Here is a 26,841-nt window from a genome sequence, read left to right as displayed (position 1 = left end):
CTTGCACCAATCACCTGTCACCCCTTTTCTTAAAGACCTTCATTTTCCTACAATTTGGCAACACATTTTCTTCTAATTAGAGCTCTTGTCCTTGTGTTCAAATACTTCTGTGGTCCAGGTCTTCCTGATCTCTAACCTCTTGCAGCCTTAACAAAAACTGAGATTCTGTGAACCTCCAACCCTGGCCTCTTGTGATTCCACCCCCCTGCCCCGTCAATGTTACACTGTGGGTGGATGTGCCTTCAGCTGCTAAGGCCCTAGCTCTGGGCTTGTCCCCCTTGAATTTGTCACTTGCTCCTTTTTTAAACTTCTGATCATGCTTTTGGTTACTTCCTACTAGCTCCTTAGGGCCCAGTCTCTGGTTTTTGCCTGTTAACACGCTTATGAAGTTCCTTGCCCGTTATAGGTGCTGTTATAATACAAGTTGTTTAATACACACTGCCCTACTCCTTCCTACCTCCCCAGGTGTAGGAATCTGCTCACTGCAAAGCTGCAGAGGTTCTGGTGCTGGGCTGTTTAACCTCTCTGATATTATGAGCCACTGGGGCATGGTGCTGGAAACTAAGCCCCACCATCCCTGAAGTTGTCACTATTTGTGAAAAGGTATAATCAAACTGTCCAGAGTCCCAAAATTATGACAAAACTTTGATTAAAAGAATGCATGCACCAAATTTTTATACTTAAACCTGCTGTTTATTAGAGCAGGTTGTTTTTAATGATGACAAAAAGAAACATAAATTGTTAACTTATTTCTGTAAATATTCCTTTTTAAAAGTTGATTTTTATGCACATAAGCAGGGCAAAGTCTGAAAATTTATTTTTGGGTAAATTAGGACCCAGGAGTAATCTGGTGTTTAACATTACAAAACTGTGAAAGGTGGTGACTAAATATGAACTCTTTCTAAGCTTTCACTGACAGGAGGAGGAATTTGGAGCTGCCTTGACCCCGATTGTATAAATGTCATTTTTCTAAAAGACTGTAAACTCTGCCAGCACCACCCAGACTTCCAAGCAAAGCAGGAGTTTGTTCTTATGGTTAAACCTGCTGTTAAAGTGGAAGCATTATTCATGAATTCAATAATGCTGAAGGTCCATGTACATAGTTTGTAGCTGTTTAGATCTCCTTCAGACGGCCTGTAACATCACCTATGATGGGATTACTCAGCTGAGAGCTGCTATAATCCAGTTTTTGATAGTGTAATCCTTTAATTCCCAAATTAAGTTGACTTTGGGTCCACTACTTGATGGCAATTCTGGAGTTTGATACTAGTTATGTTCAACTCATGAGCAGGAACCTGCATAAATGAATAAACCAATGTGGCTGCCACTAATTGGAAAATAATTTTCATCAATAATCATTCTGGATGTTTACTTTTGACAAAATTAAGTGATTCCTTTTCTCTCTACCTGTTTTAAAGTACAAAGTTAAAAATCACACAACACCAGGTTATAGTCCAACAGGTTTAATTGGAAGCACTAGCTTTTGGAGCGACGCTCCTTCATCAGGTGATGGGATATCACCTATAACCTGGTGTTTGATTTGTAACTTTGTACACCCCAGTCCAACACCGGCATCTCCAAATCATCTTTTAAAGTAAGAGGCCTCTGAATATTGCTCAACCAAGACAGCACAACCATGACAAAGAACTGGATGTACTCCCAAAGATCTTAGAAATGTATCCAGTCAATTAACCTGAAAGGTTCTGTAAAACTGCTGAATGTCATGAAAGCCCAACTGGTTCAATTTCCTGTTCTGGAAAGAAACCAGCAGCTCATTATGATATACACATTATCCTTATCCTGGAACACAAGTGAGAATGTCAAGTATATCTTGATCTGTACTTGGCAAAGCATTATAGGCGTTCCTGCTAAGGCTGGAGCCAGTGTTCTCACTCCTGGTACAGGCTATCTCAAGAAGTTATTCTTTTTGGAAAGTACTTTGCTTTCTTCATTATCATTTATTTGTTCCAAGGGTGACATGTTGCATATCAACTTTCATCAAACTCGTGGCAAAGAAGTAGGTCATTTGGTTCAATAGAACCACATTGTTGTTTATGTTCCACATAAGCCACCTTCCACTCCTCTTCATTTAACTCTTATCAGTGTGATCCCTCGTTTCCTTTCATCCTTATGTTTTTTATTCAGCTTTTCTGTAAGTCTGTCCCGCTATTTACCTTAACCCCTGCTAGCGATAGTGATTTTTGAGCCACACTCCATGAAGCTGCTTCTGAATTAGAATTATTAGTAATTTTCTTACAATAATAGTCCCTAGTTTAGGAGGCTGAATCATCTAAATGTCTATGCTGTCCAACCTCTTCATAATTTTAAGAGACCTCAGGGGTGCTCAATCTCAGACTTGACTCAACCCATTAAACCTCTCCTGTTGCAATGTGTCAGTCTAATTATCCATGTCACTTCCTGTCTCTCATTACAATTGTAAATGTAACACTGATTGCTTAGATACCAAACGGACATTCGATCAGTATGTGAAGAGGGCCCTGTCAGTAATACTCACCTTGTATATGTCCGTGTTTCATAAATGCATGGACAAGAGCAACTGAAGACTTGTGACCATGGAGCGAAAACTCAAGACAGACAACGAGAAGCAAAACTTCTGGAAAGAAAACATAACCAAAGAGGACCTGCTGAGGCTATGTTGGCTGAGAGACCACCAGAAAGGCCTCAACAAGACACCAGGCAGACAGACGGAACTTAAGAGTTTTGTGCGACCTCACATTGATCTCCAGAAGCAGAAATCAACGGAGCAGGAGGAGAAGACTTCAGTGACGGAAGGTGACATGGAAAAGCCAAAAGCTGAAGAGAAAGTTGCAACAGTGTCATATAGTGACATGAGGCCTGTCACCCCAGAGGTGCAAGCTCTGCTTTACGATGGATTCTCTAAAGAGGAGAAAGGAAGATACCAATACCTAAAGGCACGGACAAAGAAAGGGCCTAGTGAAAAATATAACCATGCCATTACCTCTTCCTGGGAGTATGGCTGGAAATTAGGTGAGAAAGTGTCAGCTAAGCAAGGCTAAGACAGTGATTTCATTGTTGCTGCTGGGGGCAAGGCTGAGAGTTCAGTTGGGGGAGTCAGTATTGTTGGGAGTGGAGTATTAGTCTTGCTGGACAAGGAGTTGGGATCGCTGTTTCTAGGCAGGGGTCAGTAATGTTTAGCCCATCGTCATGATGAAAGGGATTGGGAACTAGTTAGAGGCTGACCCTTGCTGGACCATGTGTCAAACATTATCCAACAGCCGCCATTCACATCTGGACTCAAATTCATTCCAGACATGAATACTGTCTTCCTCTGGGAAGCAAAACAGACCGTCAACAGAAATGTTTGCTTCAGGGTGATTTTTCACTATCAGGCTGAGTGCATGTGTTTTTTTTTCATTTGATCATATGATCATACTGCTTTCACTGTTGTTTCAATCAATTCAGGCTGAATCTATTGGGACTCATGTATTTGGACTAAATAGTATATCGAGTAAAGCACCTCCCACACTCTCTTATTAAACAATTCCTGGGTAAGTTCAGCACAGGTTAGATGCTGAGTAAAGATTTTTCTACACTGCACCATCAAACACTCTCAAAACAAATATAACACAGGCTAGTTCCAGAGTAAAGTTGCCTCTGGTTTTTAGTCTCACTAACACAACCCAATCTAAAGCTTCAGTTTTCCTGTCAGAAACAAAAACAGAAGTTGCTGGAAAAGTTCAGCAGGACTGGCAGCATCAGTGGTTTTCTCGACAGATGTTGCCAGACCTGCTGAGCTTTTCCAGCAATCTTTGTTTTTGTTTCTGATTTACAGCATCCACATTTTATTCAGCGTTCCTGTGATGACTTCAAATCCCCACACGAGCTATTGTGTTGCTGCCAACAGGTGTTCCATTGAGAAGCTTTGTACTGTTTATCCAAATGAATTTTCTATTCAAGACTTGGAACATGGAGAGTGAGCACTGCTTTGTCCTGTGTCTGCTCTGGGTCTCTATCCTGAGATAAGTGCTTAGCTAGCCTTGCCCAAGTGTGCATTGTAGAATGAGCCAATCAGGAAGGAGTGACTATCTGGTGGGAAGTAGCAAGAGCCCTTCAACCAATTGCTGTGCTTCTCTCCTGACAGAGGACGATGCTGAGTACAAGAAACCAGCTTTTGGGCGATCTGCAATGGTGGAAACTGCTTTCTATCGAAGGAATGGTATCTTCTGCAGACTAGCACCCAATGATGTCTTGGATTAATTGAGCACAGGCCTAGGAATCAGTGTGTCTCGGTGCAGTTCTGAAGATGGGATTCTGTTCCTGATCTCTGTTCAGAGCTCAGGACAGGATTCTCAAGCTGCTTTGAGAGGTGAGAGGACCCTCACAATAACTAAGACCATGTCAAATCACCTAGCTTTAGTAGATTCTGTGGTAAATAGGGTAATTCTAATAAAGCTTTGAGAAAGCTGTGTGCAGGCGTGGTTTTTCCTTTGAGGCCTGTACAGAAGGGAGTGTGTTGCACTGCTAAGGATCCATAACCAGAGATTGGAGCATTTTATGGAGACCCATTTAGAAAGATGTGGTTCTGAATGTAGACCCTCATCTGAGAGAGAAAGGGAAGGCTGAAGATTAAACAAGCAACAATTAATGTTCTTAGGAATGACTAGTTTACCAAGCAATAATTTGGAGTTGAAGCCTGAGGTCCATTCAATATTCTATTTTAGAATGCAATTATTCCAATGTTAACTGGTTCAGGCCCAGGAGGCCACGCTACATGAGCTCATGTTCACCCAAACATCTGTCGCCCATACTGTAAATTCATTGTCTCTTCACCAAGCCTACTGACCCTCACTGCCTCTCCATCCAACAGCACCTCAGGTTTTAAGACCCCCATCCTTGATTTCAAATGCTTCCCTGATCTCATTCTGCTTTAGCAGTCTGACCTTCTCCAGCCCTACGACCTTTTGGGATCTCCAGGCTTTGGCCCTGGAGGGGAATTCTCCCGTCCCCGATGCCCCATACACATCTTCATCTTTCTGTTCTCTTTTAAAATGTTCCTACAACTTTACCTCTTTGAACAAATGTTTAGTCACCTTTTCTACTTTCACATTTTATCAGTCAATGTCAGAAAAATGTCTAAAGTTGATTTTGCTCAATGACTACCGTGGGAAGTTTCACTGCATTAAATGTTTGTTGCGGTGGTGGTAACAGGAACATTGAAGTTATCGCTGTCAGTATATGATGTTTGATGGTGCATGTCAAATGACAATACAAAGAATTAGTCAATAAATGATCAGATCAGGTAATGTGCAATAAAAGAACCAAACAGACAAAGGGGTGCAATTCCAGCTTACTAATGTATAACAGTGTAAAAGGATAGCCCTTCAACCAAGAACGGAACACATTCTTAGTTTAATCATGCTCTCACTCTGATGATATCATCAATTGTAAACTGCTTTCTAAAGTGTCTTCATGATATTGATTTGTAAATTTTATTTTATGCTGAAATAAAGGATAAGGTGATTACAATCAGAATAACAAACTGACTTAATTGCTACTGAAGTGAATGATGTGAGTTTTTAAAATAACATTCGCTGAGCCAGCTCTGGCCTGAACTTTTCAATTTTTGCAAAATCCCCAAAAGGCTACAATGAAACCTTAACCATGGAGAACTGGATTATGAACAAAATCTGAGATGATAATGTGAGATCCCTTCACGGATGCCAACTCACAGACGTGATCATACAGCAAAGGTCAGGGTAAAGAACATAGCCATATATGAGCTATTCATTTTATTAAGGGAATAGAGCGGATACCACATCGCATGGCATTTTAACTGCACAATGACCATGAAACCCCTGTACCAGTCATACTGTCTTCAGGCTGTTGTGGGGAAATATTGAGAGGCTGATCACCTTCAATAATGACCAAACCCAAAACATAGAGGGTCCAAGGCAGCACAACTGGAGGGATTCTGCAGATTGAGAATATTGTAATTAAATCAATATTGGCATTTATCAAAGTTAAGGTCTCATCACCCAAAAGTGTCAGAAAATAGAATTTTGACAGGATTAATTGTTCTTATTAATGCAAAAGAGTGGTGCTGAAGTCACCTCAGACAGGCATTAAAAGGGTGTGAATTATTCACAGGTTGATCAAGTTGGTGTTTCTGATGAATCAGAGGGGCCATCTCAGTTACAATTATCAACCATCATTCCTGAGAAGGTTAAACAGCAAACATCAGAAATTGAAAAGCAGGGTACAGGTGCAGAATTGAAAATTATCGAGAGAAAAAGGATAAAGGAGGAGCAAAAGAATAATTTTCCTGCCCACCCCTTTCCATCATTAAATTGTGTAATTTTTCTAAAAAGCCAGTTTGAAAGTCTGAGTGTTTCTGGCTATAGTCCTGCATTTTTCCCTTTCGTGTAAGATTGTTAGGAGGTTACTTAAATGTGAAAGCTCATCTTTTCTTCAGTTATATTACTGTCACTTGGAAAGAATGAAAAGAACAAAGAAGTTACATGATTTGTATTTTTCATAAGAATGTTTTACTTGGATTCATTTAATCTGTTTGGTGTTTAGTCAACATAATGTGATCAGAACTAAGTTGCACTTATTATGATTAACCGAGTTTTATTTGTTCATGGGATGTAGATGTTACTGGTTAGGTCAACATTTGTTGTCTGTCGCTAATTGTCCTTTAGAAGGGGGTGAACTACTTGAAGTACTGCAGTTCGTGGTGCCTCATCGACCTGCAGTTCTGTTAAGGAGAGAGTTCCAGGATTTTGACCTAGCAATTATAATTTCAAGCGAGGATGATGAGTGTCTCGGAGGGGAACTTGGTGGTGCTGCTGTTCCCATGTGCATGATTTTCTTGTTCCAGGTCCAAGAGGGTACTGATTTAGAAAGTGCTGCTGGAGGTGAGTTGCTGGGTTAAATGTTTCTTGTAGATGGTACTCTGCAACAAAACGGGTGTTGTTGGAGTTGCATTCATCCAGGCAAACAGGTTGTATTCCATATATGTCTAATCTGTGTCCTGTAAATAGTGGACAGGCTTTGGGGATCAGAAAGTGAGAGCCAATTACCTCAGAATTCCAGACCCCTGCCCTGTTCTCATAGCACAGTGCTTATGAGGCCAGTCCAGTCAGGTTTCTAGAATATTTATTGATGTTGAATTGCAACACACATACTGTGAACTTCTGGTTTTCTTGAATTATGTGAAAATGATTAGTTGTGAATGTAAGATGACCACATAGATAATTGATAACTTCTGAATGATTGTTGAATGATTTTTTAAATTATTTGTAAGCAGAAAAAAGCAGAATGCTACTGTGATAATAATCGTTAAAATGATCTGAACATATCTAATAATGGGATCATACAATTGTTTTACAAAATATATGCAGTTTATTGGTGATGTTGCAAATGGGTTCTGCCATGTTTACCTGTTTTTTTAATTCACAGGGCTGGTGAAAATTGTAGTAACATTTTTGTGCTTTGTGGGTCCTGTTAAAGTCGGGGAAAAGCTCAAAATTATTTATTTGTTGAAATTGAATTGTATGAGGAATTTTTTGGCAACTTTTAATTATGCTGAAGCAAGAAAAGAAAGTAAAATTACATTTAGTTGCTCTTGAAGTTTTCTTAAGTTTACATGAAGGGACACAACTGCCTCTGACAATATTTCTCTTTGTCCTCTTAGAAACTTATAACAGAGCTAATTCTTTCTACAGACAGCTGTTAACCTCTAAATTCACCAAACAACACCATTTATACAGCTGCATGTTCAACAATATAATGGCCATTAATAGACTTAAGTTTCTTAATTTAAGTGGATATTTCTCCATGGTGACAGAATGGAATTTTAAATTGAAAATAAAGTTGATTTTATATATTTTCTTTCTTATTGAATGGGAGACTAAGGTTTCCTGAACCTCATGAAATGTTTTGGTATAGCTTTAAGAATTTGAGACCTCATCGGCATCAAATGTCAATGCTATAATTTGGAATAAATGCCTCATCTTTCAAAGCCTTAACCTTACAATGTTCAGGATCAATTAGAGACCATGCGCAAACAGGAGTGCTCCAAAGTAGTTTCAAATAATTCCACCTTTAGTGTAAAACCACCAAACAGCACTGCAATTTTCTGGATTTGTAATTGATAAGATAATTGACATCAGTTGATCTTTCATGAACCCAAGAAAGGAAATTTTACCTAAAATGTAAATGGATAGTCAAAGTGTCTTTAAAATAAAAGAGCAGTTCCCATGCATCGATTGCTATCATCCTGTAGGTGGTGGTAGAGGTGTTTTCAAAGGAACTTCAGTGAGTTGCTGCTGTGCATCTTGTCAATAGGAAGCACTGCTGTCACTGTACACTATGGTGGATGGAGTGAAGGTGGAGGGTGATTCTTGGGATGCTGATCAGGCAGGCTGCTTTGTCCTGGATGGTGTAAAGTTTCCAGAGAGTTGGTGCAGCTCTACTCATCCAACCAAGTGGGGAGTATTCCACCCCACACCAGGTCCTAGCTCCCAGCCCTGCCGTGTGTTCACCATCCCTCCAGACTTGCCCCTCTCTGAGGATGAAAGATCAGTCCTCAGCAGAGGTCTCACCTTCGTTCCCACACGTTCTCGGGTCAATGAATTCAATACACGGAGTGACACCGAACAATTCTTCCGCCGCCTTCGCCTCCGTGCCTTCTTCTTCAATCAAGACTCTCGCCCACCCTCTGACGACCCCTTCTCCCACCTCCAACACACCCCGTCCACCTGGACACCCCGTGCTGGCCTCCTACCTGCCCTCGACCTCTTCATAGCAAACTGCCGCCGCGATATTAACCGCTACCTGAACTCCCACACTCCTCCCACCCACTCCAACCTCTCACCCTCGGAACGCGCAGCCCTCCACTCCCTCCGTTCCAACCCCAACCTCACCATCAAACCAGCTGACAAGGGAGGCGCAGTAGTAGTCTGGCGCACTGACCTTTACACCGCTGAGGCCAAACGCCAGCTCGCAGATACCTCCTCCTACCGTCCCCTTGACCATGACCCCACCCCCCACCACCAAACCATCATCTCCCAGACCGTCCATAACCTCATCACCTCAGGGGACCTCCCATCCACCGCCTCCAACCTCATAGTCCCACAACCCCGCACCGCCCGTTTCTACCTCCTGCCCAAAATCCACAAACCTGACTGCCCCGGACGACCCATCGTCTCAGCCTGCTCCTGCCCAACCGAACTCATCTCGGCATACCTCGACACGGTCCTGTCCCCATTAGTCCAAGAACTCCCCACCTACGTTCGTGACACCACCCACGCCCTCCACCTCCTCCAGGATTTCCGCTTCCCCGGTCCCCAACGCCTCATCTTCACCATGGACATCCAGTCCCTGTACACCTCCATTCCCCATCACGAAGGACTCAAAGCACTCCGCTTCTTCCTTTCCCGCCGTACCACCCAGTACCCTTCCACCGACACCCTCCTTCGACTGACCGAACTGGTCCTCACCCTGAACAACTTTTCTTTCCAATCCTCCCACTTTCTCCAAACAAAAGGAGTAGCCATGGGCACCCGCATGGGCCCCAGCTATGCCTGCCTCTTCGTAGGGTATGTGGAACAATCCATCTTCCGCAACTACACTGGCCCCACCCCCCATCTTTTTCTTCGCTACATTGATGACTGTATCGGCGCTACCTCGTGCTCCCACGAGGAGGTTGAACAGTTCATCCACTACACTAACACCTTCCACCCCGACCTCAAATTCACCTGGACAGTCTCGGACTCCTCCCTCCCCTTCCTAGACCTTTCTGTTTCTATCTCAGGCGACCGAATCAACACGGACATCTACTACAAACCTACCGACTCCCACAGCTACCTGGACTACACCTCCTCCCATCCTGCCCCCTGTAAAAACGCCATCCCATTCTCCCAATTCCTTCGTCTCCGCCGCATCTGCTCCCAGGAGGACCAGTTCAAAATACGTACAACACAGATGGCCTCCTTCTTCAAGGACCGCAATTTCCCCCCCGACGTGGTCGACGGTGCCCTCCACCGCATCTCCTCCACTTCCCGCTCCTCCGCCCTTGAGCCCCGCCCCTCCAACCGCCACCAGGACAGAACCCCACTGGTCCTCACCTACCACCCCACCAATCTCCATGTACAGCGCATCATCCGCCGTCACTTCCGCCACCTCCAAACAGACCCCAGCACCAAGGATATATTTCCCTCCCCTCCCCTATCAGCTTTCCGTAGAGACCACTCCCTCCGCGACTCCCTTGTCAGATCCACACCCCCCACCGACCCAACCACCACTCCCGGCACCTTCCCTTGCAACCGCAGGAGGTGCAACACTTGCGCCCACACCTCCCCCCTCACTTCTCTCCAAGGCCCCAAGGGAAACTTCCATATCCGCCACAGATTCACCTGCACCTCCACCCACATCATCTACTGCATCCGCTGCAGCCGGTGTGACCTCCTCTATATTGGGGAGACAGGCCGCCTACTTGCGGAGCGATTCAGAGAGCACCTCTGGGCCACCCGGACGAACCAACCCAACCAACCTGTGGCACAGCATTTCAACTCCCCCTCCCACTCCACCGAGGATATGCAGGTCATTGGACTCATCCACCGCCAAACCACAACAACCCGACGGTCGGAGGAGGAGCGTCTTATCTTCCGACTGGGAACCCTCCAACCGCAGGGGATGAACTTGGACTTCACCAGTTTCTTCATCCCCCCTCCCCCCACCTTGTCTCAGCCGGATCCCTCCAGCCCGGCACCGCCTTCCTGACCTGCAGTCTTCTTCTTGACCTCTCCGCCTCCATCCTACTCCGACCTATCACCCTCACCTTGACCTCTTTCCACCTATCACATTTCCAACTCCCCTCCTCCAAGTCCCTCCTCCCTACCTTTTATCTTCTCCTGCTGAACACTCTCTGCTCATTCCTGAAGAAGGGCCTGTGCCCGAAACGTCGAATCTCCTGTTCCCTGGATGCTGCCTGACCTGCTGTGCTGTTCCAGCAATAAAGTTTCAACTTTGATCTCCAGCATCTGCAGACCTCACTTTCTCCTCGAAGTATTCCACCACACCCTGGATATATGCCTTGTGGACAGTGAACCAGCTTTGCAGAGCCAGCAGAATCTCCAGCCTCTGACATTTATTATGGACCAGGCCAAACCTTCCTCCGAATATATTATGAAGGAAGCCTGGACCCCAACGTTTTATTATTTTTAAAGGCAAGTGTAAGGTGTTGTGTTCCAGATGCAATTCTATTGGTCAAACTATCAAGTTTGAAGCAAAACACACTTTATTCTTACATTATTGTTAAAATACAAACAAAAGAAAGAAGAACTGGAATAACTTAACTCTATTAGAATACTTAACAGAATCATAGATTATTTAACTACTAAGTAGCAACTGCTCCAATATAGTAACATCCCATAAACACATTCCTGGCAATAGCAAATTTAGTAAAATTGATTGTCTTGCTTGCAATTCTGCAGTCCAGGAGGAAAGAAGATCAAGAGAAAACTCTCTCTCCCTCTCGAGAGAGAACTCAAGCATTTTGCTGTAACATGGAGAGATGTAAAGCAGCTTCCAAACCACAACACCTACTGAAATCCTGATTGCGTGGGAGCTTGACCCCATCCCTTCATGCTGTTTCTTTGTTCCAACTTTAAGAAAAGGCCTCACAAGCTGTTTATTGGCTTGGAACAGACCGCTCACTTCCTCTGTCTCAACCTCTCTTCATAAAAAATAGGACAAAATACACCTCTTAAAGCCATAATGTTTCACACTTGCTCTTGCAGCCATAGTAGTTCCATGACTTAATGCAGTTCAGTTTCTGATGAATGGTAACCCCCCAGGATATTGATAGTGACGATTCAATGATGGTAAAGCCATTGAATGTCAAGAGGAGATGGTTTGATTCACCATTACATGGCACCTATGTACTGCGAATGTTACTTGCCACTTTCCACCCCAGTCCTGGATATGCCCATTTGAACATGGACTGCGTCAGTATCTGAGGTGTCGCGAATGGTGCTGAACAAATTTGCAATCATCTGTGAACATCCCCACTTATGACCTTATGATAGAGGGAAGGTCATTGATGAGGCAGCTGATGATGGTTGGGCCGAGGATACTACTCTGAGGAACTCCTGCAGAGATGTCCTGGATCTGAGATGACTGATCTCCAAAAACCTCAACTATCTCCCAATGAGCCAGGATTGACTCCAACCAGTGGAGAGTTTTCAATCTGTTTCTCATTGATTCCTGTATTCCTAGGGTTCCTTGATATCATAATTGGTCAGGTTTGCTGCTAAGGGCAGTCACTCTCACCTCATGCCTGGAATTCAGCTCATATCTATATTTAAACCAAGGCTGTAATGAGGTCAGGAGCTGAATGGGCTAAACTGGGTCTCGCTGAGCAGGTTATTCTTGAGGAGGATAGATACCTTCCATCACTTTACTGATGATTGAGAGTGGACTGATGGGGTGGTAAGTGTCTAACTTGGATTTTTCCTGCTTTTTGTGTACAGAATCTATCCACATTGTTGGACAGTATTGTAATTGGCACATTGTACTGGATCAGCTTGGCTAAGGGCATGTTTAGGTTTGGAGCACAAGTCTTCAATCCAGTCAGGGTCCATAGCCATTGTAGGAAGGTGTGCCTTCTTCACAAATGTTATCACATGGAGTGTTATTAAATTGGTTGAAGACAGTCAACTGTGATGCTGTGGAGCTCAGGAGGAGACCAAAATGTTTCATCCAATGGGAGATGGATGCAAATAATCCAGCCTTATCATTTGCACTGATGTGCTGGGCTCCCCTGTCATTAAGCAGGAGAATCGACGTTTCGGGCATTAGCCCTTCTTCAGGAATGAGGAAAGTTGGTCTAGCAGGCTAAGATAAAAGATAGGGAGGAGGGACTTGGGGGAGGGGCGTCGGAAATGTGATAGGTGGAAAGAGGTCAAGGTGAGGGTGATAGGTCAGACTGGGGTGGGGGCGGAGAGGTCGGGAAGAAGATTGCAGGTTAGGAAGGCGGTGCTGAATTTGATGGATTTGACTGAGACAAGGTGGGGGGAGGGGAAATGAGGAAACTGGTGAAATCCGAGTGCATCCCTTGTGGTTGGAGGGTTCCTAGCCGGAAGATGAGGCGTTCTTCCTCCAACCGTCGTTTTGCTGTGGTCTGACGATGGAGGAGTCCAAAGACCTGCATATGCTTGGTCCGGGTGTCCCAGAGGTGTTCTCTGAAACGCTCCGCAAGTAGGCGGCCTGTCTCCCCAATATAGAGGAGGCCACATCGGGTGCAAAGGATGCAATAGATGATATGTGTAGAGGTACAGGTGAATCTGTGGCGGATATGGAAGTTTCCTTTGGGGCCTTGGAGGGAGGTGAGGGGGGAGGTGTGGGCGCAAGTCTTGCACCTCCTGCGGTTGCAGGGGAAGGTGCCGGGAGTGGAGGTTGGGTTGGTGGGGGGTGTGGATCTGACGAGGGAGTCACGGAGCCACCTCCAAACGGACCCCACCACCAAGGATATATTTCCCTCCCCTCCCCTATCAGCATTCCGTAAAGACCACTCCCTCCGTGACTCCCTCGTCAGATCCACACCCCCCACCAACCCAACCTCCACTCCCGGCACCTTCCCCTGCAACCGCAGGAGGTGCAAGACTTGCGCCCACACCTCCCCCCTCACCTCCCTCCAAGGCCCCAAAGGAAACTTCCATATCCGCCACAGATTCACCTGCACCTCCACACATATCATCTATTGCATCCTTTGCACCCGATGTGGCCTCCTCTATATTGGGGAGACAGGCCGCCTACTTGTGGAGCGTTTCAGAGAACACCTCTGGGACACCCGGACCAACCAACCCAACCACCCTGTAGCTCAACATTTCAATTCCCCCTCCCACTCCACCAAGGATATGCAGGTCTTTGGACTCCTCCATCGTCAGACCACAGCAAAACGACGGTTGGAGGAAGAACGCCTCATCTTCCGGCTAGGAACCCTCCAACCACAAGGGATGAACTCGGATTTCACCAGTTTCCTCATTTCCCCTCCCCCCAGCCTGTCTCAGTCAAATCCATCAAATTCAGCACCGCCTTCCTAACCTGCAATCTTCTTCCCGACCTCTCCGCCCCCACCCCAGTCTGACCTATCACCCTCACCTTGACCTCTTTCCACCTATCACATTTCCGATGCCCCTCCCCCAAGTCCCTCCTCCCTATCTTTTATCTTAGCCTGCTGGACCAACTTTCCTCATTCCTGAAGAAGGGCTAATGCCCGAAACGTCGATTCTCCTGTTCCCTAGATGCTGCCTGACCTGCTGCGCTTTTCCAGCAACACATTTCCATCTCTGATCTCCAGCATCTGCAGACCTCACTTTCTCTCCTGTCATTAAGTTTGGGGATATTTTCCTTTTCCTGTTCGAGTTAACATTTACAGTGGGGCTGTTTATCAAACCAACATCTGTATTCAATAGCCATATTCTATGTCCCTCCATCCATCACAAGCATCAGTATCATTTAAGCAAATGATGAGTGTTTGTTCCTATCCAATACACCTTCCTGATGTTTTACTGTATTGGATATTGAGTGAGTTAGCATTCCACTGAGACACACTTGCTGATGGTGCGTGATGGGGGGTGGGGATTTCCTGTGCTTGGTGAACTCTTTTCTCAATGAGTGGCTGCAATTGGAGCTAACTGGATTCTGTGGAGTCAGCTTGATGGTCCCTGACTGTGTGGATCTTTGGGGATCTCCTGTCGGAGCCCTCCATCCCAGTCACCTGTAATTAGGGAAATCAAGAATCATTGTTGTAGTTTCAGCAGGAGCAATTTGGGGCACAATTGCATCATGAATGACTGGCTTATGTATTATCAGCATCTTCTGCACAACATACTGCAACCCATCCCTGAACACAATGTCCAGCTGAGTCAGACCCTCACCCTCACTACCTGGGGAGGTCAATGTGGTACAAAGCTGCTGCCTGAGGGGGGGAAGCACTGAAGATTCTTGAGATACAGGACAGTCCCATGTAAAGAGGTGGAGTTGAAAAAGCTTATATGTACTGGAATTTGGAAGGATGAGATAAGATCTCACTCAGATGTTGGAAATTCTTGACCGGGATAGATGCTGATAGACTACTACTAGAGATTGTAGTCTCAGAGTAAGGAGCTGGCCATTGAGGATTGAGAGGAGGAGTAATGTCTTCACTCATTGTTGTGAAGCTTTTCAGTTTTCTTTCCCAAAGGATTGTGCATGCTCAGTTGTTGGATAAATTCAACATAGAGATAGTTTGGTTTTCGAATATTAAAGGAATCACAGGGTACAGGGATAGAACAGCCATGATCTTGCTGAAGGATGGATGGACTCAATGGTGTTGAATGATTTACTGCTATGATCGCATGTTTAGAGATTAGGGATTAGCCCTAATCTGTATGTTTTAGATGACTTCTCCATTACCTGCAGTCATAGATTTGGGATTATCTACTGGTGAGATAGGTTACTTAGTCCTGAACTTTGGCCATTGACCCATATCTGAAAAAGATCATTCAGTACATGAGTTAGAAATCAAGAGGATTGTGTTACCATAGCAATGATCCCCAGAGTTTTGGCATCTCTGGAAAATTCGCACCAATTCTCGTCAGTGAGGTCTTCAGTCTCAGTGGGGTCAATCAACTCCTTAAAACTGGCAGTGTTCCTGAGGGAGGGGGGGGGGGGTCGTGGAGAAGGATGGGGAAATGTTACTGAGTTATTGCTCTCAGGAACAGACTTCACAGCCACGACCTGCCCAAGGTTCAGCTTTTCGTGGACAACCACCCCACCCACCCCCAGCCTCATTCCCCACTGTAACTCCCAACCCCAATCCAGCCTCACCTCTCCGTGATCTGTCCATACACCAGCATCAAGACAACCTCGCAAACCAACCTCACCAAACACCTCGGATTGACAATTTCTTACCTCTCGCCTTTTGACCTCAGGGCGAAGGTCCGTTCTTGTCGAAGTTGCTGCAAGGTTTCCTTCACCTTAGTCCTCCACTGAACGGACTCCTAATATGGGGAACATGTGGAGATCCTCAGACAGCCTGTGTACCTCACCATGGGATTCCCAAAGCTGCACATCCCCACTGCAGGGTCAAGGAGTGATACTGGCGTGTGTAAGGACACCCCTGGGTAGGGAAGAAGACCCTGATGAGTGACCTTCCCTAAGGAGGCTACCCAGCAACTGACTGTGAGCAGGCTGTGGTGTGGAGCATGTTGCTGGGCAGGGAATGGTGAGGGTGACCCAGCACTTCCCTCACACACTCTCTTGCCAAATGCCTCTCATGGTTCAGTCAAGGTAACATCAGGTCATGTCTGATATGACAAGATAAACAACAAATGGTGATAGAATTTCATCCTGCTAATACTCCAGTTCACCCACTGAAACACACCCTCTAATGCACCAACTCACTCACTGAAACACACCCTCTAAGGCCCCAGCTCACCCACTGAAACACACCCTCTAATAATCCAGCTCACCCACTGAAACACACTCCCCAATGCCCCAGCTCACCCACTGAAACACACCCTCTAATAATCCAGCTCACCCACTGAAACACACTCCCCAATGCCCCAGCTCACCCACTGAAACGCACCCTGTAATAACCCAGCTCACCCACTGAAACACACTCCCCAATGCCCCAGCTCACCCACTGAAACGCACCCTCTAATGCCCCAGTTGACCCACTGAAATACACTCCCTAATGCCCCAGCTCACCCACTGAAACACACTCCCTAATGCCCCAGCTCACCCCCTGAAACACACCCCCTAATAACCCAGCTCGCCCACTGAAACACACCCCCTAATACCCCAGCTCACCCACTGAAACACACTCCCTAATGCCCCAGCTCACCCACTGAAACACCCCCTAATAACCCAGCTCACCCACTGAAACACAGTCCCTAATGCCCCAGCTCACCCACTGAAACACACCCTCTAATAACCCAGCTCACCCACTGAAACACACTCCCCAATGCCCCAGCTCACCCACTGAAACGCACCCTCTAATAATCCAGCTCACCCACTGAAACACACTCCCCAATGCCCCAGCTCACCCACTGAAACGCACCCTCTAATTCCCCAGTTGACCCACTGAAATACACTCCCTAATGCCCCAGCTCACCCACTGAAACACACTCCCTAATGCCCCAGCTCACCCCCTGAAACACACCCCCTAATAACCCAGCTCGCCCACTGAAACACACCCCCTAATACCCCAGCTCACCCACTGAAACACACTCCCTAATGCCCCAGCTCACCCACTGAAACACCCCCTAATAACCCAGCTCACCCACTGAAACACAGTCCCTAATGCCCCAGCTCACCCACTGAAACACACCCTCTAATGCCTCAGCTCACCCATTGAAACACACCCACTAATGCCCCAGCTCACTCACTGAAACACACCCTCTAATACCCCAGCTCACTCATTGAAATACACCCTCAAATGCCCCAGCTCACCCATTGAAACACACCCACTAATGCCACAGCTCACCCACTGAAACACACCCACTAATGCCACAGCTCACCCACTGAAACACACCCACTAATGCCCCAGCTCACCCACTGAAACATACCCTCTAATGCCCCAGCTCACCTACTGAAACACACCCTCTAATGCCCCAGCTCACCCACTGAAACATACCCTCTAATGCCCCAGCTCACCTACTGAAACACACCCTCTAATGCCCCAGCTCACCCACTGAAACACACCCTCTAATGCCCCAGCTCACTCACTGAAACACACCTCTAATGCCCCAGTTCACCCACTGAAACACACCCTCTAATACCCCAGCTCACTCATTAAAATACACCCTCTAATGCCCCAGCTCACCCACTGAAACACACCCTCTAATGCCCCAGCTCACCCACTGAAACACACCCTCTAATGCCCCAGCTCACCCACTGAAACACACCCTCTAATGCCCCAGTTCACCCACAGAAACACACTCCCTAATGCCCCAACTCACCTACTGAAACACACCCTCTAATGCCTCAACTCACCCACTGAGACACACCCTCTAATGCCCCACCTCATCCACTGAGACACACCCTCTAATGCCCCAGCTCACCCACTGAAACACACCCACTAATGCCCCAGCTAACTCACTGAAACACACCTCTAATGTCCCTACTCACCCACTGAAACACACCCTCTAATGCCCCAGCTCACCCACTGAAACACACTCCCTAATGCCTCAACTCACCCACTGAAACACACCCTCTAATGCCCCAACTCACTCACTGAAACACACCCTCTAATGCCCCAGCTCACCCACTGAAACACACCCTCTAATGCCCCAGCTCACCCACTGAAACACACCCTCTAATGACCTACCTCTCCCATTGAAACACACCCTCGAATGCCCCACCTCTCCCATTGAAACACACCCTCTAATGCCCCAGCCCACTGAAACACACTCACTAATGCCCCAGCTCACCCACTGAAACACACCCTCTAATGCCCCAGTTCACCCACTGAAACACATCCTCTAATGCCCCACCTCTCCCATTGAAACACACCCTCGAATGCCCCAACTCACTCACTGAAACACACCCTCTAATACCCCAGCTCACTCATTGAAACACACCCTCGAATGCCCCACCTCTCCCATTGAAACACACCCTTTAATGCCCCAGCTCACTCACTGAAACACATTCCTCTTGTCCCCATCTTCCTACCATGAAATCACCTCTCGTCAATCTCTTAACTCCTTTATGAAGAAATCTGTGCCATTATAACTGTGAGCAAGATGGCCCTGACCTGAGTCTTTCTGTTTCCCTATGAGCCCTGCTTTCTCTCCAGCCTATGATCCCTCACCTTGTGCAGGTCTCTGGTGTAATGCTCCTTACTGTAGCTCTGGAGGAGTAGTAGATCAACTGTGGATGCTCTGTTCCGGACAATGGACAGACATTCCTGCACCTGAACAGGGGAAAGGGCAGAGACAGTGAGTTTTGGACAGAATTTTGATATGTAGATCAACACAGAACAAGAGCTAAAAATGCTGAAAGATGATCAAATGAACCCCAGACTTAAGCATTGGATTCAGGCTTGTACCAGAATGTTGTAACTTCCGGTGCTAGCTGCAGGGAATTGGGAGTGGCAAGGCTGGTATGAATGGAGAGGAATATGAAGAAGTGATCAGAGATCGCCTTATCTGTCATTAAGGTGATGGGCGTTTCAAGGGGACAAGAGATGGTAGGATGGGGTGTGTATCATTAATATGGTTAGGGGAAGGAGTGAGCTAGAGGGAGCACATAGATGGACAATGGACTCAAAAGAGAGAGAGATTAATGAGCTGAGATAGAGGTTAGACCAAAGGTGACAATTCACTTGGGACAATTCACAAGTACTACCCACCCGCAGTGTCTGCCTCTTCTTATCCCGCTGTCGCTTCTCTTCAGCTTTTCTCTGAGCGTGTGCCAGGCTCTTCATCACATTCTCCTTCTCTTCATCTGACATCAGAATCATGTTCACCTCACGCTGAAGGCCAGGAATGTGGGTCTGTGGGTGACAAACGATGTTGATCCCCCCAGAAACCAATGCCACAAATGTACAGAGGAACACTATTCAACCAAATTCAAGCTCATGAGCTGCTGACATTTGAGATGCTTGATGTCTGAGAAACGTCTGCCTAGAGTCTAAATTTGGTTAAAGAGAAAGACCACAAAGTTGTACACTGATGTTTGATAAGTACAAAGATGACACACTATACTATGTATAATGCATTTTTCATTTAAATCATTGACTGTGGCTAAAATGGTGCAATCGTAGCAATGCCTGTGGCTACTCTATCCAGGTCAAACAGTAGCAATGAATAAGCTACTACAGCCTATAATATTGGATCAAATTAATAACCGTCTAGAGAGACCTGAATTAATGAAGGAAAACCAACAGTTACACAATTAAAAGCACCATAGAGATATTAATCTTATAAACAGTGTTCGTTCAAGACAGCTTCACAAAGATCTTCCACTGTGCACAGAACCCAGGGAAAGCAATCACCACAAGGCAACGGCATTTCACATCAACACCAGAACAGACTGATAGCCAGCTGCTAATTCTTCCAACAACTCCTCACCATCCCAAGGGAAGAAGGTGTCTGTGAAAGTGTAAAATCAATCTCTGAACACTGGGAATGACTGGAAAGGGACGTGTCTGTTTTGGGTAGAATATGCCTGATAATAAATACATGAACGGATGTCTGTGCAGCACGGGACAGATTGACATTGTGTGACTGACATTGTCGTGAAGTAACTGTGCGATGAACGAGCAATGGAATGAGAGCTCACTGCCGCTTACCAACTCTCTGGACTTCACATCCCCCAGGGAGAGGCCAGCTCGATCACATTCCTCACACACGCTGCTCATCGAATCCACATCCACTGAAATGGGCTGGCCACATTTTTCTTCTTGTGATTGGCTCATCTGATGGCCAGTAGAAATCCACCCCTGTTCCTCTCCTTGCCAGACCTCAGGAACTGGATCCTTTCAAGAAAAGAAACAAATGAGACAGCTGAAGTGTCTCGGCCGAGTTATTAATCTCATTTTTCCTTCCACTAAGCTTCTTTCTGAGGAGACATTGTTTGACAGTCAGTGATACTCCTTGCCTCTGTGACTGCATCAGTTTGTCAGTTAAAGAGCCATCCCCACTGGACCCTTCACATGGCAAAAAACTGAGAGCATAAGGACAGGACGGATCAGTCAGAACACTTTTGGAATATTCTCATCAATACCTGACAGATAGCAAAAGGAGATGCCAGTGAGACAAGCGACAGTCTACAGGGAAAACAGAAACCTATACTTGTCTGACAGTCAAAACCACCAGCCAGTTTCTCATAAAATCCTCAGCATAAATCCTGAGAAGAGGATAAAGGAAGTAGGAGTATACTGAAGAGAGAAATCAGGAGGGCAAAACAGGGACATGAGATAGTTTTGGCAAATAGAATTAAGGAGAATCCAAAGGGTTTTTAGAAATATATTAAGGACAAAAAGGGTAACTCGGGAGAGAATAGGGCCCCTCAAAGATCAGCAAGGCGACCTTTGTGTGGAGCCATAGAAAATGGGGGAGATACTAAATGAATATTTTGCATCAGTATTTACTGTGGAAAAGAATATGGAAGATAGAGACTGCAGGGAAATAGATGGTGACATCTTGCAAAATGTCCAGATTACAGAGGAGGAAGTGCTGGATGTCTTGAAACGGTTAAAGGTGGATAAATCCCCAGGACTTGATCAGGTGTACCCTAGAACTCTGTGGGAAGCTAGAGAAGTGATTGCTGGGCCTCTTGCTGAGATATTTGCATCAATAGTCACAGGTGAGGTGCTAGAAGACTGGAGGTTGGCAAACGTGGTACCACTGTTTAAGAAGGGCGGTAAGGACAAGCCAGGGAACTAAAGACCAGTGAGGCTGACCTCGGTGGTGGGAAAGTTGTTGGAGGGAATTCTGAGAGACAGGATGTACATGTATTTGGAAGGAAAGGACTGATTCGGGATAGTCAACATGGCTTTGTGCCTGGGAAATCATGTCTCACAAACTTGATTGAGTTTTTTGATGAACTAACAAAGAGGATTGATGAGGGCAGAGCAGTAGATGTGATCTATATGGACTTCAGTAAGGCGTTCGACAAGGTTCCCCATGGGAGACTGATTAGCAAGGTTAGATCTCATGGAATGCAGGGAGAACTAGCCATTTTGGATACAGAACTGGCTCAAAGGTAGAAGACAGTTCAGGTGGAGGGTTGTTTTTCATACTGGAGGCCTGTGACCAGTGGAGTGCCACAAGGATCGGTGCTGGGTCCTCTACTTTTTGTCATTTACATAAATGATTTGGATGCGAGCATAAGAGGTACAGTTAGTAAGTTTGCAGATGACGCCAAAATTGGAGGTGTAGTGGACAGCGAAGAGAGTTACCTCAGATTACAACAGGATCTGGACCAGTTGGGCCAATGGGCTGAGAAGTGGGAGATGGAGTTTAATTCAGATAAATGCGAGGTGCTGCATTTTGGGAAAGCAAATCTTAGCAGGACTTATACACTTAATGGTAAGGTCCTAAGGAGTGTTGCTGAACAAAGAGACCTTGGAGTGCAGGTTCATAGCTCCTTGAAAGTGGAGTCACAGGTAGATAGGATAGTGAAGAAGGCATTTGGTCTGCTTTCCTTTATTGGTCAGAGTATTGAGTACAGGAGTTGGGAGGTCATGTTGCGGCTGTACAGGACATTGGTTAAGCCACTGTTGGAATATTGCGTGCAATTATGGTCTCCTTCCTATCGGAAAGATGTTGTTAAACTTGAAAGGTTTCAGAAAAGATTTACAAGGATGTTGCCAGGGTTGGAGGATGTGAGCTACAGGGAGAGGCTGAACAGGCTGGGGCTGTTTTCCCTGGAGCGTCGGAGGCTGAGGGGTGACCTTATTGAGGTTTACAAAATTATGAGGGGCATGGTTAGGATAATTAGACAAAGTCTTTTCCCTGGGGTCAGGGAGTCCAGAACTAGAGGGCATAGGTTTAGGGTGAGAGGGGAAAGATATAAAAGAGACCTAAGGGGCAACCTTTTCACGCAGAGGGTGGTATGTGTATAGAATGAGCTGCCAGAGGATGTGGGGGAGGCTAATACAATTGCAACATTTAAGAGGCATTTGGATGGCTATATGAATAGGAAGGGTTTGAAGGGATATGGGCCGGTGCTGGCAGGTGGAACTAGATTGGGTTGGGATATCTGGTCGGCATGGACAGGTTGGACCGAAGGGTCTGTTTCCACGCTGTACATCTCTATGACCTCTCACCGTCCTTTCCTCTGTTAATTCTGACCCTGATGTGTGCTAATACATGGTACTCACTCCGATAGTCACGTTCATCACTCTGTCTTCCTGAGTTCTGAGACTCTGTGTCCCTGTGTCGTTTAGGTCAGATACACCACTGGCTGTTTCAGCTGTGACTTCATTTACTCTATTGGAGGTGGATGGAGCTGATTCCTGTTCAATCTCCAATTTCTGTGCTCTCTCCAATGGTACTACTTTCGGGTTTGCCACTGCCTCCTGGTTCTGTAGGAGGAAGAGGGAGGACCTCATGGAAAAGACTAGTGATGCATGAAGTGAGGAAACCACGTAAAGGGGATAAATTGCCCCGCAGAAAAGGTAGGGACCATGCCCTTGTTGTGAGAGGTAGGAGCCTGGGTCACTGAGAAAGGGCTTTGCTGTATAAGTAGTTAGGACGCTGCGACCCCCATTGTAAGGCAGGAGACTGAATCAGCAGGTCTCTGTAAGTGAGGAGCAGGCACAGTCCAGTTTGAGGCAGCAGAAGGCCATGTGAACACTGTGTGAGGGATCAGGAGGCCAGGCCCTGTGTGCAGAGAGCAGGAGGCCGGGCCCTGTGTGAGGGATCAGGAGGTGGGACCCTGTGTGAGGGATCAGGAGGCGGGGCCCTGTGTGCAGGCAGTAGGAGGTGGGGCTCTGTGTGCAGGGATCAGGAGGCGGGGCCCAGTGTGCAGGAATCAGGAGGCGGGGCCCTGTGTGCAGGGATCAGGAGGCGGGGCGCTGTGTGCAGGGAGCAGGAGGCCGGGCCCTGTGTGCAGGGAGCAGGAGGCCGGGCTTGTGTGCAGGGAGCAGGAGGCCGGGCCCTGTGTGAGGGATCAGGAGGCCGGGCCCAGTGTGCAGGGATCAGGAGGCCGGCCCCAGTGTGCAGGGATCAGGAGGCCGGCCCCAGTGTGCAGGGATCAGGAGGCCGGCCCCAGTGTGCAGGGATCAGGAGGCCGGGCTTAGTGTGCAGGGATCAGGAGGCGGGGCCTTGTGTGTAGGGATCAGGAGGCGGGGTGCTGTGTGCAGGGATCAGGAGGCGGGGCGCTGTGTGCAGGGACCAGGAGGCCGGGCCCTGTGTGCAGGGACCAGGAGGCGGGGTGCTGTGTGCAGGGATCAGGAGGCGGGGCCCTGTGTACAGGGATCATGAGGCCGGGCCCAGTGTGCAGGGATCAAGAGGGCGGGCCCAGTGTGCAGGGATCAGGAGGCGGGGCCCAGTGTGCAGGGACCAAGAGGCTGGGGCCCAGTGTGCAGGGAGCAGGAGGCAGGGCCCAGTGTGCAGGGGGCCAGGGCCTAGGGCCTGTGTGAGGAAGCAGGGAGCAGGGGGCCAGAGCCTGTGTGAGGGAGCAGGAGGCGGGCCCCTGTGTGAGGCAGCAGGAGGCGGGCCCCTGTGTGAGGCAGCAGGAGGCCGGGGCCCTGTGCGCAGGGAGCAGGAGGCCGGGCTCTGTATAAGGGAGCAGGACGCGGGGCCCTGTGTGCAGGGAGCAGGGGGCCAGTGCCCTGTGTGAGGGAGCAGGGGGCCAGAGCCTGCGTGAGGGAGCAGGAGGCATGGCCCTGTGCACAGGGAGTAGGAGGCCGGGCTCTTTATGAGGGAGCAGGACATGGGGCCCTGTGTGCAGGGAGCCGGGGGTCAGTGCCCTGTGTGCAGGGAGCCGGGGGTCAGTGCCCTGTGTGCAGGGTGCAGGGGGTCAGTGCCCTGTGTGCAGGGAGCCGGGGGTCAGTGCCCTGTGTGCAGGGGGTCAGTGCCCTGTGTGCAGGGAGCCAGGGGTCAGTGCCCTGTGTGCAGGGCGCAGGGGGTCAGTGCCCTGTGTGCAGGGAGCTGGGGGTCAGTGCCCTGTGTGAGGGAGCAGGGGGCCAGGGCTCTGTGTGCAGGGAGCAGGAGGTGGGGCCCTGTGTGTGGGAGCAGGGGCCCAGGGCCCTATGTGAGGAAGCAGGACACCTGCGCCCTCTGTAAGGAAGCAGGAGGCCTTTCTGGTCTGAAAGCATTCACTCACCTGTACCATTGAAAGGTCTGCCAGAATTGGGAGAGGTGTTTCATTGAAGTGGAGAACATCACCTTCGAGCTTGGCTGGGTCACTCACACAGCACTCTGAATCCCCCATCTCAGTGTCCTGGCTGCAATACACTGGACTAGAGCAAGCTCCAAGGCAGTCTACTGTCATCAACAGGATCAGACAAATTACACATTAGTGTCTTGTATGACTGCCCACTCCACAATACGAAAAAACACGAGGTAGAGGTGGGAGAGAATCAGAGACCACATCCTGTCCAGCCTCAATCCCAATGGGAAGAATGTGTGTAGGAGACCCTGATTAACAAACTCAATATCCAGCTCATCCCATCAATGTCCACCTTCACCCCCATCTCCAGCCCATCACATCAACCTTTATCTCAATCTCCACACTTAGGCCCTTACCGATCTGTTCATTGTCCTTCTCTGATGTGACGTGGCCCAGTAACAGGGCTGTGAGGTTGCTATGGTAGCGGTGGTTCTGGAGGTTATCAAGCAGTGAGCAGTAAATATGAATCAGATCATCAAGGGACTAGAAATAAAGACAGAACAGGGATGAGAGTGCATCCACCAGAAACAGCAAACATCCTTAAATACAAACTGAGGACAATACTGGGAGACAGAGCATCTCAAACAGTGCGGATCTCAATCCACACCACTAAAACAGATCCCTAATACAAATCCCCCAATAGAGAGATCCCCAGTATGACAGATCACCTAATGCAGAACCCCATTAGAGAGATACCCCCATACATATCCCCCAAATATAGATTCCCCCAATATAGATTCCCCAGTACAGGGACCCATCTATACAGACCCACACAATATTGCGACCTCCCTAGCACAAAGACCCCCACCAATAGAGACCGCCGCAAAGTAGAGTCCCTCCTCCTGTTACAGAGACCCTTGCCTCAATGCAGAATCTCACACAATTCCCAGACTTATCCTGATGGAGGGTCCCCTTCCCAATCAGGTATCCTACCCAATACAGAAAAATGCCCAAGTACAGACTCAGATACACCCCTTACAAAACAGAGCCCACCATGTACAAGGATCACTTGCCCAGAGCCCCGAACCCATATCCTGTAACTGTGCAGCTCCCACACTCCCCAAGATGGAACAGAGTTTAAGATGCTGAGGAATGATAAATTTCTCACCTGTCCCTCTAGCTGCCGGATTAATTCTCTCGCTTCGACCAGTTGTCTCTGCTGAAGGCCTACGAGACTGCGAATGGCTGGACTTTGGTTCCTGGATTGCTCAGAAATCTCATTCCTTTCCCAATACTGACCAAAAGCCACTTTTAGGCCAGGGAGCTAGAAGTGACCAGTTATACACTTCTGATTCAAGTCAGGGCTCATGGTAAAGTATCCATGTTACATCCAATAAAATATGTTCATTCAGCAAACAGTGTCTATTAAAACAGTGTACTGATAAAGCAAAAACCCACAGGGGGGTCTGTTTACTCAGAATATCCAATTGGAACTAGAAACCCAAACTGCAGCAATGGTTGTAATTTTCACCTGAATGTTGGGAACCTGTGCACCTTTCAGATTCCTGTTTGACAGACTCCCTTCACCAGGGGCAGATTGGGGATAACTAACAGGACACAGCTCCATCATTGGCTGTGCAATGAAGGATGATGGGTGAATGCAGGATGTTTGCATCCTGTACAGAGAGACCAGATGGAATGCTGCTGACGGCGAGGGGCCCTGTTCCCATTAGCAGCTGTTGGAGATATCCATCCATGCTGCTTCCAAGCTCAGTGACAAGGCTTAGATATGGGCCAATAGCAGCCTTGCTATTCACTGCTGGTGAGTGAGCTCTTCTCTAGAATGAACCCCATCATGGAAGTCACCTCTTGTCTCCCACTGAGCAGTGCCCACAACAGGAGACCTCTGTATTGCTCACAAAAGCATACACTGTCAAGAATAAGACTTCCATTTCCTTTCAAGTGCCTTAATTGGTTCTCATCGCTCTCATCACTGCTGCTGGGAGCTCCTTCCTAAGAAGAAAG

The 26,841-nt window shown here is 47.4% G+C and overlaps 2 protein-coding genes across 2 annotated transcripts in view; one reads left to right on the top strand and one right to left on the bottom strand.

The window, feature by feature from the left end:
• Positions 1-2,467: 2,467 nt before the first annotated feature.
• LOC122561502 (protein SPMIP1-like) lies at positions 2,468-4,367 on the top strand. Its single transcript, XM_087999471.1, has 2 exons — positions 2,468-3,009; positions 4,124-4,367. Exons 1-2 carry the CDS (start codon positions 2,574-2,576, stop codon positions 4,237-4,239), a joined length of 552 nt encoding a protein of 183 aa, XP_087855597.1. The 5' UTR covers positions 2,468-2,573; the 3' UTR covers positions 4,240-4,367.
• Positions 4,368-14,252: 9,885 nt separating this feature from the next.
• Positions 14,253-26,841, bottom strand: part of LOC148145853 (uncharacterized) — a 76,839-nt gene continuing 64,250 nt past the window's right edge. The window contains exons 11-20 of the mRNA XM_087999294.1: positions 25,985-26,140; positions 25,233-25,359; positions 24,811-24,971; positions 22,862-23,065; positions 20,327-20,512; positions 19,385-19,528; positions 18,845-18,946; positions 15,943-16,031; positions 15,571-15,682; positions 14,253-14,767 (exon numbers count right to left, since the gene is read on the bottom strand). Of these exons, the coding sequence (XP_087855420.1) occupies positions 14,681-14,767; positions 15,571-15,682; positions 15,943-16,031; positions 18,845-18,946; positions 19,385-19,528; positions 20,327-20,512; positions 22,862-23,065; positions 24,811-24,971; positions 25,233-25,359; positions 25,985-26,140 (1,368 nt within the window). The 3' untranslated portion in view covers positions 14,253-14,680. The remainder of the gene's footprint in view (positions 14,768-15,570; positions 15,683-15,942; positions 16,032-18,844; positions 18,947-19,384; positions 19,529-20,326; positions 20,513-22,861; positions 23,066-24,810; positions 24,972-25,232; positions 25,360-25,984; positions 26,141-26,841) is intronic.

The sequence above is a fragment of the Chiloscyllium plagiosum genome, unplaced genomic scaffold (assembly GCF_037043375.1).
Source record: "Chiloscyllium plagiosum isolate Xiang-an unplaced genomic scaffold, Cpla_swu_hap1 HiC_scaffold_23, whole genome shotgun sequence".
NCBI lineage: Eukaryota > Metazoa > Chordata > Chondrichthyes > Orectolobiformes > Hemiscylliidae > Chiloscyllium > Chiloscyllium plagiosum.
This window is presented reverse-complemented; position numbering and strand designations above follow the sequence as displayed.